This window comes from Opisthorchis viverrini (assembly GCF_000715545.1).
Source record: "Opisthorchis viverrini unplaced genomic scaffold opera_v5_36, whole genome shotgun sequence".
Taxonomy (NCBI): domain Eukaryota; kingdom Metazoa; phylum Platyhelminthes; class Trematoda; order Opisthorchiida; family Opisthorchiidae; genus Opisthorchis; species Opisthorchis viverrini.
This window is the reverse complement of record NW_008751692.1, coordinates 1,491,916-1,509,266: the sequence shown is the minus strand read 5'-3', so window position 1 is coordinate 1,509,266 and position 17,351 is coordinate 1,491,916. Positions and strand designations below refer to the sequence as shown.

The window sequence follows — 17,351 nt, the reverse complement described above, 5'->3', positions numbered from 1 at the left end:
ATGACTCTTTAATTTAGTTACAAAAGTTACAGGCCACCTTCGAAATTTGTCTTTTAGGATTCTGATGTAAGGGTGAAGGCGAGAAAAGTACAGTTAAAGGCTCTCGGAAGCAGAAAGTTAACTGGTTTGGGCAATGTTGTAGCAAACAAAAAACAGTATCGGCAGAACACAGAACGACCTGTTCTACGATATCGTCAGTGTTTGTTTTTTTACTCTGGCAGGTCGATTAGATTCAAGCAAAACAGACGGGAGGTAAATCCGAAATCATTCTACTACTGACTTCTTATCACTCCTCTCTCATCGTTCTACGCGTGCTTATGATGTTGCGTTGGTGCTGTTTTCGTTGCTCCACTAGCTTCGGCAGGAGTGGCTTGTTCCGCTCGCGTAGCCTGACCACATCCGGACAAGAACAAGTCGAAAGCAACAGTCAGGCGGCCGAACACTATACCTGTTAACGCTAGACCAACTACCATGTAGATTATGGATAGGACTGCGAAGAATGCGTCTCTGTCCGGCACCAGATCACCGAATCCGACTGTGGTGATAGTGATAAAGGCAAAGTAGATGGCATCCATTTTGCCCCACTTCACCGGCTTTCCTCCAGTCACGTAGGAATATACACCGGCTCCAAACACAAGGTAGAACGAAAATAGTAGCAGGCAGGGTAGCACCTAATGTAAGGGGAGGAAGATTGGAAGCTTCGTTAGAAAATTCATTCAAAATTATGGGATAACAGTGAACATAGACTTTGATATGTCTTCAGGATAGCCATGAAAATGGATTGGCTAGATAATGTGAAAGAGAATAATGGAAAGGAAACGAGTCACGTGAATGGTTGATCGAAATGTACTTTCAGCGGCATAAATGATCTGCTGGGTTAGGCCGATAAAGGTTCAACTACATTTCCCCAGTGATGTTGAAGTGCACAATGATGCCCCTCAAGTTTCTATTGGAATGAAGCTATTGAGCGAGCAGATACCGTCTGTTCCAGCAACGAGTCTTACACACAAAGTGACGAAAGTTCAAACTAATTGAATAATGATCCAATCTCAGTATGTGACCTTGAGGATTTGTAGCTCTGGTAAGCCTGTGCACGGACTGGCATGAATGGTCATCTTGGGTGAGCATCTTGTATAAATGAATTGCTTCTCTCCCGAGGCATCTGTCCTACTCTGAGGACCATCTCACTTCCTTCACTCTCTGCTTGCACAGTAGCTGGATCATTGCGGTAAAAGCCTTGGCTGTACTACACTGTGGCCCTTTCAGTTTCCTTTCGTCTTTTTACACGTAATAGTCCCATATATATTCCAGATATATATATTCCATATATGTATATTCCATATGTGATCTCATACAAGCTACAGTAACCCAGAGCGCCAATGGTTGTTTAGAAGAATTTCCGAAGTCCCACTTTCTTATATATCAGGCGGTCCTTCTAGAAAGCTGGATCTTCGTGTACGACAACCCTCAAGTTAGTTCGCTAACTAGTGAACTGCAGCAAGTGTAGCCTGAAGTGCATAAGGAGGGTTCTGGTGATGTATGTAACGTAATTTAAGTTTTTTCAAGCTGGGGCAAAGAGTTTGTTTGGACCATTGATCGACAACATAAAAGGCCGAGTCTTGGATTGTGAGGATTTGGTGTCATACCTTCAAAATACCCCCCTTCGGGACCGAACAACTTCTGGGTGCGTAGTCCAACAAATCATTAGCAAACAACTCTCATATTCTGAAGCGCTTTATTTCTTCAAGGTGCGTGGCGTTTGAAAAATCTTATAAGCACAGCAAAATGCCTGCTAAATAACACAAAGTTCCAAAAAATTTACTGTACTCCCTTGACCGAATATTAAAGCCTTTTGGTTCTTTGGAGAACTAGTAGTCTGCTTACTTTTGCTCGTCAAGCCCCATGGGTTAATGAGCCCGTATGTCGTGTTGGAGTGCCAGCGTGTTTATATTTGTTTACTTGAGCTTTTAAACCATATTTCTCTTTGTCTTTTTGTCATCTTCTCTTACAGGATTGGGGTATGGTGATTTCGAATCTTGATATATTACTGCCAGGTAGGGCTATATGGTTTGTGTCGGTTGTTTGGCTACGTCTTGTCTTGATACTGATGACGAGTAGCACGTTTACATCGTTTGTGAATAGTCAGACCACAGAGCGATGACCGGCTTGTATTTACATTTGGTTGACAAAGTTCTCTCACACTGGGTTTGCCGAAAAACCTGGAGAAACTCTCAGGAATTTGAATGAGTCAAAGAATGAGTATCTTTATATTAAAAAGTCTCGTGACGAATACTCGAGGGTTGAAGCACAGAACTGTAGTTAAAATGATTTGCCTGATCAGTGCTTTCAAAACCAACTTTATACAGTGAAATTTTTTATTTACAAGCAGCAAATGCAAGCTTTGGGGCAGCGATACTCATGGGACGACTGAGCTTTACCTGAAACCAATGACAATATGTTATTAAGTGTAGAATGGTAAGTTTCGCTTTTGCTAAAAATCATAGTGCAAACGAATGCTGAATGGTCCCAATGACGAACTCATAAGCCTATGTAGTGGAATTTGGATCACAACACACGAACAATATGACAGCTAAACCACAACTTAGTAGGGAAAGTCTGGGACATATGATATTACCTTACAAAAACTAGAGCACATAACGAGAAAATTTCGATAACGATAGAGTAAAACTGTTGAGAAATGCTCAAAAAGAACTACGTTCACATGATTAAGGGAGGTTTCTGGCCGAAAATGTCTGGAGTTAGTCAATGTTCGATGAGAACAATGAGACTGCAAAAAGAATAAGGAAACCTCACTTTAGAATTTTTTTGGAGTAGAACTAAAACATTTACACAACAGTTACTTTTGTGATGTTTTTTTAGGACGTTGGACGTCTAAACACCATGTTATTGACCAACCGCCCAGAAGCCAGTAGAAGTTCTTCTAGGCTATGTGCGTGTAATATAAAGACTCGTTCGCACTACTTCACGCAATTTTAAAAATGGATCGAGTGTGTGGTGTCGGTTGCAGGTAACCTCAATTTTTGCTTCACCTACGTTTTCGTGCAAAAAAGTAAAACGCACGAGATTAATTATTGTTGTAAAAATTGTAATCTGGTTGCTACTGGGAACAGCTTTGCGTCATATCCTCCGGGGTTCCAAACCAGGTGTAAGTTGGATCTCATATTTTTCCAGCAATATTCAAGAATGCGGCGGTGCTCAGTATGAAGTGAAAATAATCCATTACCATTTTCATAGAGGAAACTACTCACAAGGTTGCTAAAAACTCTTCGACAGCCCACGGCAGGTTTCGCTCTTCTTGGGGCTCATCAGGTAGGCGCAGTCTCCGAGTTTCCGTCAACCCTATGTTCTACTTGAACCCAAATTGGACTGTTTTCGAGAACTACACTCATTTGAAAATCAATTTGGTTTTCACGATATACTCAACTGAATCTCTTTTTTATGATATTCTACAAGCGAGAGATTCAGTTGAGTCTTTCGTCTAATCCATTACCTGTTTCTCACCCAATTTTCATTATTTGTGAATAAGGTGAACACTTTCTTCCTTCAAAAGTCGATGAATGGGCTGGCACAACGCTACCGCATTCTATTCCAAACCTATAAGTTCTGGCTACTTCCGGTTAACTGGTCAACTGTGTATTTTTAAAAATGATCGAAAAGCCTTCATCTCTTCAGGGAAAATTGTTGACCACTGAGCTCCATAGCTAAAGCAGATCCGAGGATGCTTGGATGTTTTCATAAAGGTTCTCAGAATTGCTAAGGAACAGGACTAATGAGACGGTCAACGGCAGGAAAGCTTTCGATGTCCTTGTGATTGCTTCTAGATAAATCGGTCCTGGTCGTCTTTGTAATATCGGCAAAATAATGTCCACAAAACCAAAGCACAACCAACTCAAAAGTGAAATAATCAATCTGATTTTAGCTCAAGCAATGATCAAAAGTCAGAAACACAATGTACGGTTTGAAAGTAGACCCTCGAACTAACAAGTTATCGGATAAATAATCCAATGGTATCCTTGTTCGGAGGTGGGAGACAGTTGAGGTGTGGATCTTCTGTGAAACCTCTGGTGTTTCATCAAATTGGAGCGAGGTAGAAGTTCCTTTGACGAATGCTAGCAAATGTTGCAGTAAGCCGCAGAATTTGAACATAACAGAAGGGTATTTGTGGTTTCAAGTTCCAGAGCTTCTTCCTTTCCAAACTTAGGAAGCCCTCCCCCTATGAAGTTGCATGTAGGTTTGCTGTCAACTGAAACACGTCAGTGTTCCGCTTGAGAGACAATAATACAACGCATATGTGACATCTAAATATATCTTTAATTTTCCAGACGACGAGCGGCTGCGTGCATGACACAGATGTTTGCGATGTTTTTAAGAGCCTTTGTTCAACAACAAGATGCTCATTCAGGTACTGCATCACCATGTAAATTCGACCTATAGTTGTTTAATTGGCAAACTCATTATGTGAGTTCAAAATATGTGTGCCCTTAAGTGCATGTAGAAATTGTGTTACGTACGGTGAGTAAGGAAATTTTTGCAGAAGATACACACATTCAGGAACACAATTCAACAAATTAAAGCTATTTGGAAAACGTGATACAGAAAACGGTCACACTGTGTGCAACTTACCCGAAAGTTGAAACTAGCATCTGTGCGACTGTAGGCTTCGCGTAGTCCGACTGGAATACCTGAAGACTCCAAAGTCATAAGGTAAATAGCCTTGGTGAACCTCACAAGACCCGAAGAAATGCGGCTGATTAACAGGCTGCAGATTGGTATGGCAATCATTCCGTAGACCAACGTCAAAAGTTTGCCGATAGTCGTTGACGGAAAGACATCGCCGTATCCTAAAATGGTGAAAATTTTGCCAAATCGTGAGCTAATAGGTTCTGAATAGGGAACAGAATCATCTTCGTTCACTTGAACACATCGTCTTGACAAGCGACGCGTTTGAAACTACAGATAGCTTCTACAATTGCGTTAATACCACTGGTTTCATATTTCGCATCCAGATACATCAAGACTCTTACCGGAAATCGAAGCACTCAACGACAGTACAGGAAGGGGAAACGACCAAAACTTGTAGATGTGGCTTACTTGTATGACGCAGAAAAATATATGAATAAGTACTAAAGATAAGACGGGTTGCTCAAAGGCGAAAAACTTTATTTGAACAATAATGTAAAACAATTAACAACAAATTTGGTGAGTTACTTTTTGTGTGTACTTGTTTAAGATTGGTCGGTTGTTTATTAAGGACTGACTGCAGACATACGTACGGAATTCTTACAAACTGAAGTATATTTATGAAACAGAATTGGCCTATATATTTCTCCGCGGCCATAGGACATAGGGAAGACTGGTGGAGGTAATCTTGGAAAGATGTAATCGTTTTTTACTAAAACAGTTTTCTGTGTTTGGAGTTAATTTTCCTCAATGTGATTTGCAAAGTTACAGACAGGAGAAGGAAGCTGATCTCGCGGAATCTCGGTACTCTTCATCAAGGCTAACGAGGAACCTTCAACGGATCCTTCTGGAGAGTGACCCTTTTCAGGGGATGTTCCTCTTTGAGGATAAATGTGTACAAGCTCACAGTGACGGCTATTACTTATTGAAATAAATGTTTTTCACCAAGCGGTAAGTTTTTTGCATTCTAACTAGTTATTGACTCTGTAAGGCATCAAAGAAGAATTTTATCACAACATAAATGCCAGTGATTTAGCTTTGGAATTGCCGTTCGTCGTTCTTGCAATAATCCTGTCTCGATCTATAAGAAATACTAGCAGACTTTAAAAAGGATGTAATTTTGTCCGCTTTGAGCTTAGCAAGTAGTGAATGAGCACCTTACAGTTGTAGGTTGCACAAGTAATTGTGACTGAAGGCTTCCAGTTATGATGTTGAGTTGGTAGTGCGGAGCTCTGAAGTGATAAAATCTATTGTGAATAACCCGATAACTGTAAAGTGAATGTATCTACCTTGAAACGCCGGTACGAAGAAATAGCTGAGGGTAAAAAAATAGTCTGGACAAACAAGCTTGATGCTCATATGTATAACCCTTCTTCAAAAGACAACTGAAAAATGGACTGTGCTACCGGTATCCGCGAGAACATTTGGCAACAACAGCTATCACTTGGAAGTAAATACATGAATATCGAGGATCCTCTTTGCTTGTAGTCGTGGTGTGTGATGTTTGCATGAGTAAACTGTAATGGTCAAACATTCTCTTCGCCAGAAAAGTGCTGCACAGCTCTAATAGGCAGGCTATCCAAAGAAACAAGAATTTTTTCATTTCTGTGAAGGCTTAAATTACAGCAAACGTCATTAGGTATCATTCATTCATACATATCAGATGCTACTCTTCTGGTGTGGTTGCTGTTTTTGGCTCATCAAACCCCTGTCAACTCTTTTGTTCAACTACTCTCCTACAGACGAGGTTGATTGTGCAACGTTTAAATTTGTGGTCAAACATCGAGTTAAAAGGACTCCGTATGAATATTCAGTGTACAGATTTTCGCAGATTCATCGCTGTACATATTGATAGGCTTAACAGTACATGGAGTTTTGGTAAAATAATGCCAAAAATCTGACAACTAAGCAAGTCGACAGAGTCATTTCATTCAGACATATCTTAAAGCTGCTGTTACTGAGTGAGGCTTTCTGTAAAAAAAAGCTTGATTCTGCAAGGAAATCAACATCCCAATGCTGTCCATGGCGATATTTTGTAAGATGTATGTGTATACATATGATATAATACAACAAGAACCTCTACTAATTTTTTCTTCATTCTGAACAAGGTTGTCTCCTCAACAAGCCGTACGTACGAAATGCTGTTTCAATAAAAGGTGTACTACATTGTTTTTACGATTTCTTCTTGGTTGTCTTTCCCTGAATTATAAACTGAAACCCACGGATCAACTGTTGATATGTGAAGGTACTGGATACAGCCGCAAATTCCGCGAACTAACTGCTATCTTTGCAGAAGTAAATATCCTGAATTAAACTTTTGAAAAATAGTCCACGAGGCTGTTTGTTTGGCTACTAGACTGAGAAGCACAAAACACCGGAGCAATGTGGTCAAAGCACTGTCAAGTAATGACCGACTTGCAGTTCAAGTATGGGGAACAACTATGTCCTGAGGTACAAGGCGCAGGGCGTAAACTAAACTACGGAACAATGCAATCAGGTGCAACTAGTAGACCGTAGCAGACCGCCCATTTTATGTTTTGCCTCGCTCCCAGTACAACAGAATGACACCGAAAATTAATGCGCATGATAAATTAACTTGACGCTCTAACACACTACTTAGTCAGAGAGTCTGCCATAAGACACTAAGAATACTGCTGTTTAAATAAAAATTCCACCCTCTTAGTTAGACACGTGTACAGGACAGAAAGTGCTCAAATCGATGTGTCCTGCCTCACATGGAAAAATATCTCAGCTCTGCTATCTATTAAGGGAGGGTTGGGCAATCCAACCTCCCATGGCTGATCTACTCTGCAGAGTTCACTCTAAAGATCAGTGAAGTAGATGGGCCCTGTTTATAAAAATGAATTGAATGACTCTGAGAGGCTGCAGTAAATTGGTCCTACGTAATAGGTGTTTCTGAGGTGGCAGGGTACGGCTGCATCCTGTCAACAGGTGAAAATGCATCTTACGACCAAATTTCATCTGGCAGTGCATCTTCTAGGTCTACATGTGTAGGATCGTACCATCAGCAATCATAAAAACTTCAGTTGGGTTTTATTTTTTTGTGAGTTTAGCATCTAATTACAACAAACCACAGTTACTGCTACCAGCAGAGCACACCACCCTACTCTTCTTTGTTGGATTCATAACTGAGTAGATATATCCGTAAACCTCATCAAGTCCACAGAGTTTCAACTAACCAATGAGGTCAAATCGCATGCGCTTTTGATGGAATAGACTTGTGAATAGGTCTGAATAATTTGTTATACCGGAGTCTCTGACAACGAGGTTTTCGTGTAGATATCTCTGAGAACTTTTGGCTATACACACTGGGACCCGAGAATGGGACTGTGACGGTCTCATTTCTACTGGGCCCTTCAGCGTTTGCTTTTCAGCTGAAGAATTTAGGTACGTTTGTTGGATAAGCAAGCGAGCAACATGCTCTCAAGGGTCACGATATATAACTTTATGAATATGATGCATTTTCATCCAACCAATCAATTCAAAAAGGACTGATGAACAACCAGTGTTCCTATTGTTAGCTCAGGCTCTCAGCTAACTGAGTGTTCTCCACTCGTGAGATACTGGTCGAACAAGTATTTTGCTACATTCTCCGTCACTCGATGAATGACCGGAATCGTATATCTAACCATCACTTACTAGCGTATTTTTTGCAACTTTTATTGACCGTGTGTGGCCGCGAGGCTAACTGAATGTTTGCTCATTTCTGGTTACTCATGAGTAGTTGGGTTCAGTTTTGACGTTTTGCGGTTCGCTGGCGTTTCCACGCACGCACTGCTTGTTAGAAACAAGCTGTGGGTTCAGTGGACTCTAAGCCCGGATTTTCGTGAGTATTCCGGGTGATCGTTGGTATTTACCGTCTTTATTTTCATGGTGGACATGCAGTTAACGGTTATACAGGTAAGTAGTGGAATGTTAACTACTGCATGTGTACATGGCGTGCGGGTGGATCTTTTGTGGATGCACTGTCTGCTAATCGTCCTTTGATTAAATGTGCCTGAATCCACATGTTCCTGCAATGTGCTGTATAGATTACTCAATTAATTTTAGAGATCCCATTACCAATGCGTCTACTCCATCAAAGGTTCGGTTATATTTTCTGGGTTTAGAGCAAGATGAGACGGTTATCTATTCGTGAAGGGATGCTTTGATCGATATATAGTTTTTGCTTAATTTAGAAAAGCACGTTGTGCACTATATAAATTATGACAAAAATCCGATTCCTTTCTAACTCTGATGTCTTTGAATTTTATTGGTCGGTATTCGTTTTTTTTTGTTGAAAGCACAAGCCTTGAGCAACATTATTGTCGCATTTTTCCACACAACTCCGAGTAACAGCATATCGGATGCGGAAAGAAACAATCGCCTAACTGGTGAGCTCCGAAAAGGGCAAAGCCGGTAGTGGGTCTCGAGGAGTTTTGAGCAACCTCATGAGAAGTCAGTTACGTCTGGACGACTCGAATATATCGTACCTGCTCGGAGCTGCACATTCAGTTGATTGGGATCATCATGAGGGATATTCAGCTGGATTAGTTTAAATCTCCTGTCAAAAGCAAATTCGTGTGCGAATGAAATTGAAGATAGACGTTTACACCGTTTTTTGCCAAAACGACTGCAAGAAACAAACCGTCAATCTTACATCAAATGTCCCGCTGAACTCATTTGACAGTACTTTCACTTGACTCTGCTGAAACCCATGGAAAAATTCCTCCCCCTGTTGCTTGGTTCTCTCTCGTTCCCACGGCGGACTGCATTTTACTTTCCACTCTTGAGAAATGGCCGCATCCCACTGTTTTTCCCGGGCATTCTACCGACTTCGTGATACACAAGCAAACGAAGAATAATTCTGAAACTTACCGAAATTAGTCTAAACCTCAATGTTTATACGTTTGAAGACAGATACGTACTTTTATTCGTACTTTGCTATGTTATCCATAGGAAAGTTGCATTACTCAGAGAATTGTTGAGCGACGCCAGCTGAGACGGATTTTTAAGCCTGCCAGAGCCAAGACCTGCGTTTAACGTGATCACAAACTGAACTAAACAATTCTAATATTGTTTTTCCGTGCCTCCTCTCGTGTAGAACCATCTTAATAGGTGTTTTGTATCGGTCGATTCCATGGACTATTCCATTCCTGTCTTCGAATTTTGTGCCTCAAAAATGTTTTACAATGCATGATCGCGTCTGTTCAATGACCTTGGTTAGCAATCGCTAGATTCTAGGAGAATAGGTGGTTTAATCTCACAAGAAACCACACTTTGGAAGCACTATTTCAATAGTAACACCATGGGGCCTACTTCTCAGAGACAAAAGTGAACTGCGCCATTTCGAGGTTAACTATTTCATTCTTTTAAAGGTGAAAGGCTAGATCAACCCCACGATGATTTCCCAAACAAATATTACATAATTTTACACCGATGTAGTCATATTATCTTTTTTGGTGCCAATGACAAGCGTTCGTTGACTTTCGAAAGTCGGAATCTCACCCAGCTGGTCATAGAAACCAGAATGGAATAAATCGAGGCTAAATGGGCCAGTAGATTAGAAACTAAATTATTCTTTCATTGAAGAAGATCAAGATCAATATTTTTAGATGTCTGTACCCTTAGGTGTCAATAAAATACCCCAATGGATGAACGAACTCACCTATCGTTGTAAACAGTGTGAAACAGTAGTATACACTTCCCCATAAGGACCATTTCGTTGGTACATCAATCGTGAGCTCATCCGTTCCCGATTGCCAAGATTCGTACAACTTTTCTCGATAGCGGTCCACTTGAGCTACCAATTTCGACCAGTCCGCATTGGCACCTTTTTTGGCCAGTTGCTGGGCGAGTACGAAAATCTTCTGTCTTGTCTGACGTAGAGATGAAATTTTAAAAAAACGCTCTTAGTTGTCAAAATCCTCAAGCGAATAAAATACCCACAAGTGAAATGAATAAAGAAAATGTTTTTTATTGCACGATTACCTGTTGTTTTCGCTGTATACTTTGAAAAGCTAGACCGTCCATGAGAAGGAATGTAATATTTTCCACACTTTGACCAGTGTAGCCAATCCTCCCCCATCGACAACCAGCATGACAATCCAGCAGATGTAAATGTATCAACCTCTTTATTGGGACCTCTAGATCGCAGTGGTAATACATAATATATGTTTTGAAGCACTATTCAGCCGCACTGATTATAGAAATGGGACGTAACAAGCTAGCAGCTGTCACGAGAGCCATTTTTTTCTTTTCAGACGACCTGCAATGGTGCCAGTTTATCGGTTTATACATGTACATCTTCACAAGCAGTGATGCTCCTTCAAGATATGTCGGCGTAAGCTTTGCAGCCGTTTTTTGTAACAGCGATATGTCTTACTTTTCTCAGTCAACGTCAAATGTTCCAGCCCTCATCAAGCACTCCAGTTCAAATATTCTTGATCCATTCTACGCTTTTCTTAGTTTTTTTCGGACCCCCAAGCTATCCATCCTGTAATGCTAACGTGTCATCGGAGTTGAAATCTACTTCGAGCAATACAAAACCCATGAGACACTCATAAAACGCTACGTGATAGCTCTTCAACTGATTCTACGGCTCAGAGGCCGCCTAAGTTTAGGCAGTATTCGAGATGCCATGGCATATTCTCTGGATGGAACAAAATACTCTTGAGATTGATGCCTGACAGAAACCAAGCAAGCTCATCATGTGGACGCAGTTTTCAAGTTTCCATCAACCTTATTTTTTACTTGAACCCAACTTGTAAGCAAACCGCTGGATACACTATTATGCGAACTAGTTTGTTTTTAACGAGAGAGATTCAACCGAATTCCAGCTGATTCTCAGTGGTTACATGCTTCAGCTGAATGTATCACGTTGCTTTTCATAAGTGAAGTCATCTATGATGGTCAAAACTTGCAGTCATTTAGAAACCCCCGCAATGATTATCACTCTCTTCGTTACTAATTAACTTGAGGAGATTTCAATTGTTTTGCTGGTCGTTAGTTTTATTCTGGTGATTTTGGGCACTAATAGTCTTTAACTTTAAAAAAGCACGTGTGGTTGGCACAACTGTCTACGTGATACGCTCCACATGGTGTCTACATTGAAACTAGTATTCTGAATAAACTTATGTCTGGTTTTCTTTCCCCGCCGAAGGAAAAATCGGTGTGGTGTAGAAAGAACTGGACTAAAATAGACCAAGACAAACTTAAATGGGGTAAAATAGCGGTTCGTGAATTCTGTTTGACACTTACTTCAGAATCTCCATAGCCCAGCCGCACATCATTCATCACATGTTAGGAAAACTAACCACTTTACATCCGACGTACACTGATTTGTTATTTTCACTTACTAACTTAATCAGATCGAGCGATGGTGTACAAAGTGTTTGCCGATTCCTGTTTTCTCGTTTGATCGTGCGTTTGACCATGTGACCTTGGTAATGCAGTAATCAGTACACATAAGAGACATCCTTCAAGGCGATACCTAGCGTGTGTGGAGGGCTTTTGACAGTTTCCAGTTTTTCGTATTATTAATACGGGTTTTACACTCTCTCTCTCTCATCCGTGCTAAACATATCCCCCGGTAATGGAGTCTGTATAGCCTATAAAACGTGGTATGCTACAGCCATAACAGAACAATCACCGTACTGTTTTTAGACAGTTTCATCTGCTACCATGATCTTGTATCATATTGAGGAAGCGAAAGCTCTATCCATTAAAAACAACTAAGAACATGACAATCAAGTCAGTTTACGGTTGGATACATTCGACTGTGCGTGCAGTCCGTGAAAGTGGAATGCTCTGTTGATAGCCTCTAGAAAGAAGCCTGTGTCTTTCCCAAAACATCAAGGTTGTGCGTTTTGGTGAAATAAAACAGAGAAATCAAAAGCTTGCAAGTGTTCATGCTCTGGATCCACATCACGTATGCTGAATAGTTCACAACTAGACTACATAAATGAATGATTGAATGGTGGCTTGTTCGCTCGGGATATTATAGTTCATGTGAGAAAGTGCCTCCTTTCAGACCTGGGGAAAAAGAACAAATGGTTTTTTTCTTATTCAGGGGATGAACTAGGAAAGATTTGCGCAGTTCAGTAGATTTCCTGGAACGCTGGTGCTGTCTTCATTCAGTGGTCACTAGTGCTTGTAAAATCCGTTTATGACCTGGTGTTAGCTGCTAAACAACTTGCTTTTACTTCTTGAATTTCCCTACTTCGTTTCGGGCCGAATCTCTAGCTGAGCTGTACCCAAAAGTTTGAAAGAGCTTGCGTGTTTCCGAGTGGTGTAGTATCCGTTTCCGTGAGAGAACCACTGTATTTCGCTGGACGGAGATGCCTAATATAAGTTACATATAGTGGATTAATTTGGAATGGAAAGCAAGGAGACGTTACGGAGTTGTTTGCAACTTACTGGAAATAAATCGTAGTGTAAATTGCACGCATCTCAATCGGTATTCAAAACCGATAAATAACAGGTAATGAGGTAGGCAGCAAGCAGGATGGCTAATAAACTTTAACGCAAGCTATAGAATCTTGTCTTATCTATCAGTTAAACTTAATGAAGTTGTTCTTCCCCGTCCTGATAGAAGTCAGATACGTGACTCAACAGCCGAACTCCTGGATAAACTGTCTCCAAGAAAGGCAACTACTGGCTGAATAATTATATTCATTTAGCAATTTGGATCGCTTTTGCCATGTACTGAGAAGATGAGTTTGGCTCTCAGGATTCAACCCGTAGTCTGTTTTTTGGCTAACCATGAACATTCCACTAAACCCGGATCCAGCAAACTCTTTTATGGTTACGATTCGGAGACAACTGAATAAATGACCAGGGCTAGTTTCTTACGTGCTCCATGTCTCAATCCAGTAATTTCGGTCTCCAGTATTTGAACAAGCGCAGTTCTTTGGTCCGACGGATATGTTAAACGTAAAGTTTGTAGCAAATCTACATGGTCGGAGGAACATATGTCCTCTTCAAGTTTTATTCTTTTGAACCAGAAACGCAATCTTGCTAAACAACTGTTTTCACGGGTACACACATCACACTTCATTCAAGTTGCCCCCTAGCGACATGGATATCTTACACTGCCCAGCAAACGACATACGGGAGTGATGTCAACAGCTCCTGACTTTGAAAGTATGTCCAAGACTTCGAAAATAAGTCAGCCGCTCAAAGTACCCAGTACCTGGCCTCGGCGCCAAAGGGCGTAAAATGTCTCAGCAATCGGAGCCAAAACCTGACCCTACTTTCGCTTAAGGGGCCGAATTCTATTGCTGACAAATTTCACAATGTACATCAGTCCACAAGGAACTGCGTGGAAACTCACTTTGGCGAATCACCCTAATATGTAGTAAAATTTGTCTATTCTCAAGTACTACTTTTTGATACTGTCTAGCTGAAACCTGACAAGAACCACTCATCAAGTTCAGTCTTTTTTCCTGTTAGAACTATCTGTGCGAAAATCACTGTCGCTTTAAAATGTGAAATCTCCATCAACGTGAAGACAACTCAGATGTGAAGACTTTAACCTGTTTCGATGTGGCAATTCGGGTGCTCACAGCTCGTGCCATGGAGCCCATCTAGTCTTCCAAATGCCTCCAATACCACGCGTCACTGATACCCAGTAGAACAGAATATTGAATCGTTATGATCTGGACTGCTTGAAGTAAGGAGGACTATCACAACTAGTAGCCTGGACAATTGCCCTAGATACTTACTAGAAATCAAACAAGACGCCTATTGTCCCAACGATTAAAAGAAATCAGATGCTTTATAAACTGCACTCACATATACCATGAGTCAGTTTTGCTGCATATTTCTCTGTGTACTGTCTTCACAGCTTAACTCAACCCCGAAAATTTCCTTCTTTCCTTTTGTGTCCTTGAGCCACCGCATCATTGACTACACATGTTTTGAGGTCGCTCGGAAGTAGTCTCCTGTCAAACTTTACTCCACTGTGACAGGAACTGCGACAGAGATTGAAGGGTATGCTCAAATATGGAAGACTATTCAATGATAGCTTCATTGTGAATGATGCTGTTGTGTGCAATATAGCTATCTATTTGGATATTTTACTATATATCGCAGAAAACCTTAGCGCTTAGTGTAAACTGTGCATCTGACCAAGCAAGAAAACTTTCAGGTACAGATTGAATGTGAAACACTCCAATACCCCAGGCACTTTACGGTTCCTTTAGAATTAGGTATGTAAAAACGGCTTGCTTTCGTGTGGTCAGGGTCCAAGTCAGATTTGGGGCGAGTGCTTTCAGGCTTGCATGGATGAGATCCAGAACGTATGATAAATGACCTTAGTTTCAAATAAACAGCAAAGTGTGACCACAAGTACCTTTCCAACAGCTATTTATCATCCGTATGTGTGAATGCCACAGGCTTTCAGGCCAGAGAAGTCTATAAATACACTTTCCAATAATGAGATCAAAAACCAACGAAAGTTCGGTAGCGTGATGTCAGACTTGACATTCGGTGCTTTGTAACCCAATCATGATAAGACCACCTGATGATGTTACCTTTCAGTGTTTTTTTCTAATTTATCTAAATGTAAGAGCAGGTGGTGTTACATGAAGCAGCCTGAAAGTGTTAACTAAACGATTGTCGGGAAAATTATGCTTGTTCAGTATTTTAAACAACACAGTTCGAAGACAAAAACCGGTAGATGCATTCATTCATATTGAGTCCTCGGTACCAAACTATCAAGAACGGAGGAGGAGACCACCCACTCAATCTGTAATTGAACCTGCGTGCTTTCAGGTCTTTTCCGGAGAGGATCTGTTTTGTAAATCTGCCGCATCTTATTGTGGCCTCATGCCGAATAGACCGTCAACTGATTCTGACGGTTTGATAGTGATGTCGTGGACTGAGCTGGGCGTTAGAAAGAATCAGCCGTGAAATCGGGTCACGGATATGAATACGAGAAGTAAAGCTGAAAGACCATCTGAAAGTTGGTCGATCCAGATGCCAAATTTTGTCAGTGGGGCGTTTGGCAACCAGTGCCCGTGTAGGTTGAAAATTACTTAGATGCCACACCTGTTCCTTCGACGCAGCAATGTCTAACTTAAATGTTACCCATCTCGCTCGTCAATCTGCGATCGGTCATCAATACAAGAATGCGAAGACGATGAATAAATCCTTAAGCCTTGCATTTCTTAGTCAGAATGAAAGATCACTCAAGATCGATAAAGCCAAGTGCCACCGGGAAATTCGACCAATCGTGATCGAGTGCTAACTGCACGTCTTCCTCGAATGAGTGACCAATACTGCTAGTCAATATCAGACTTCGGAAGCCATTTCACAAATACTTTGGATGCCAATTCGAAAAGTTGAAGAAATTTTGATTACACTCCTCAATAGGAACAAAAAGAACTAATCGGTACCTGATTTTGGCGCTGATTTTATGTTTTACACAAGGTAAAGTTGATTAGCGGGAAACACGGATAAAACTGACATGGGAAACACTGGAGCACTCGCTTCGAAAACGTCCGCGCACATTCAATTTGGCACGCCTGCATTTTTAAGGAGAAAGTAACGGCGAGTAAAACTAGCTCAACTGCATTTAGAATCCAAGATTTTTAATTTGCGACAATACGAGGATTTCTGTACCATCAAATGGAATTTTGCTGTTGTTCGATAAAAGAAGCTGGCTTTAGGGTTACCTGACTTATCTGGTTGAGTACAACAAATAGAATACGTTCTCTGAGACGATACAGGCTAGTGCTGTGCGTGCAGCAGTGTGCGTTTAAGAGTCGAATTCACCTCAGACGTCTGGTATGTTTGGCCACCACTTCATTGTTTCCTACTATTTTCGTAGATTCCTCCAGTTAAAGAAATAAGCAAGACGGTTCCGTTGAAAACGCTTTTTTGTTGCTGTTAATATAATCACAACAAAACCCTGAGAACTTTGACTTTGAGACTTTGGCCTTCAGTCTGCTCAGTATAGAAGAGCAAGGCTCCCGGATGCTGGTCTAAATTTTGAAACCGAACATGGGCTAGCCTTGGGATTATTAGTAAACAAACAGCCATGTATTTACAACAAACACTAACCTAGGCTAAACAGCACAGTGCAATAACCACTAACATGTACCCTAGGTCTTCAGGTTAGTGTCCCGCGATGCAGATGTACAACTCGTTCAGAATAACTCAGCGGCGTAATGAGTGACTAACACATGTTCTCCTTACCGGGTGTGGCTACGCGATAGGGTCTCTGGTTTCACTGCATTGCGTTGAGACAACAGGGTGCTTGGTGACACTACCCTGGATGACTTGTACCTCTGTTTGTTCGAAAAAAATAAGTTTTAGAATGCGGTAACTGCACAAAATGCATTAATTTGCGAGCTTATTTGGTTTTGAATGAAAGTGAATGTATAACAAAAAGACCGCTTCATGTTTCCGTTTGGATGACATAAGAACAGTGTTCCGTCAACATGATACACTGCGCTGCCCCGAATATCGTCCCAAGTGAAACCTAAGGTGGTCTTTGTGCAGCATGCTTTAGTTGGGGAATATCACAAATTAGAGATTCAGCTGGGTTTCAGTCGAGTCTCCCGTTAAAACCAAACTGGTATGCAAATAGGTGTATTCTGCTAATCGAGCACAATTTGGGTTCAAGTTGATGAACCGGAAGAAGG

The 17,351-nt window shown here is 41.1% G+C and overlaps 1 protein-coding gene across 1 annotated transcript in view; it reads right to left on the bottom strand.

Annotated features, from left to right (window-relative positions):
- The window catches only part of T265_02796 (hypothetical protein), a gene marked incomplete at both ends in the record, with an annotated part of 30,825 nt that continues 13,474 nt past the window's right edge, over nt 1-17,351 (bottom strand). The window contains 3 exons of the mRNA XM_009167121.1: nt 1-671; nt 4,645-4,862; nt 10,370-10,580. Of these exons, the coding sequence (XP_009165385.1) occupies nt 306-671; nt 4,645-4,862; nt 10,370-10,580 (795 nt within the window). The remainder of the gene's footprint in view (nt 672-4,644; nt 4,863-10,369; nt 10,581-17,351) is intronic.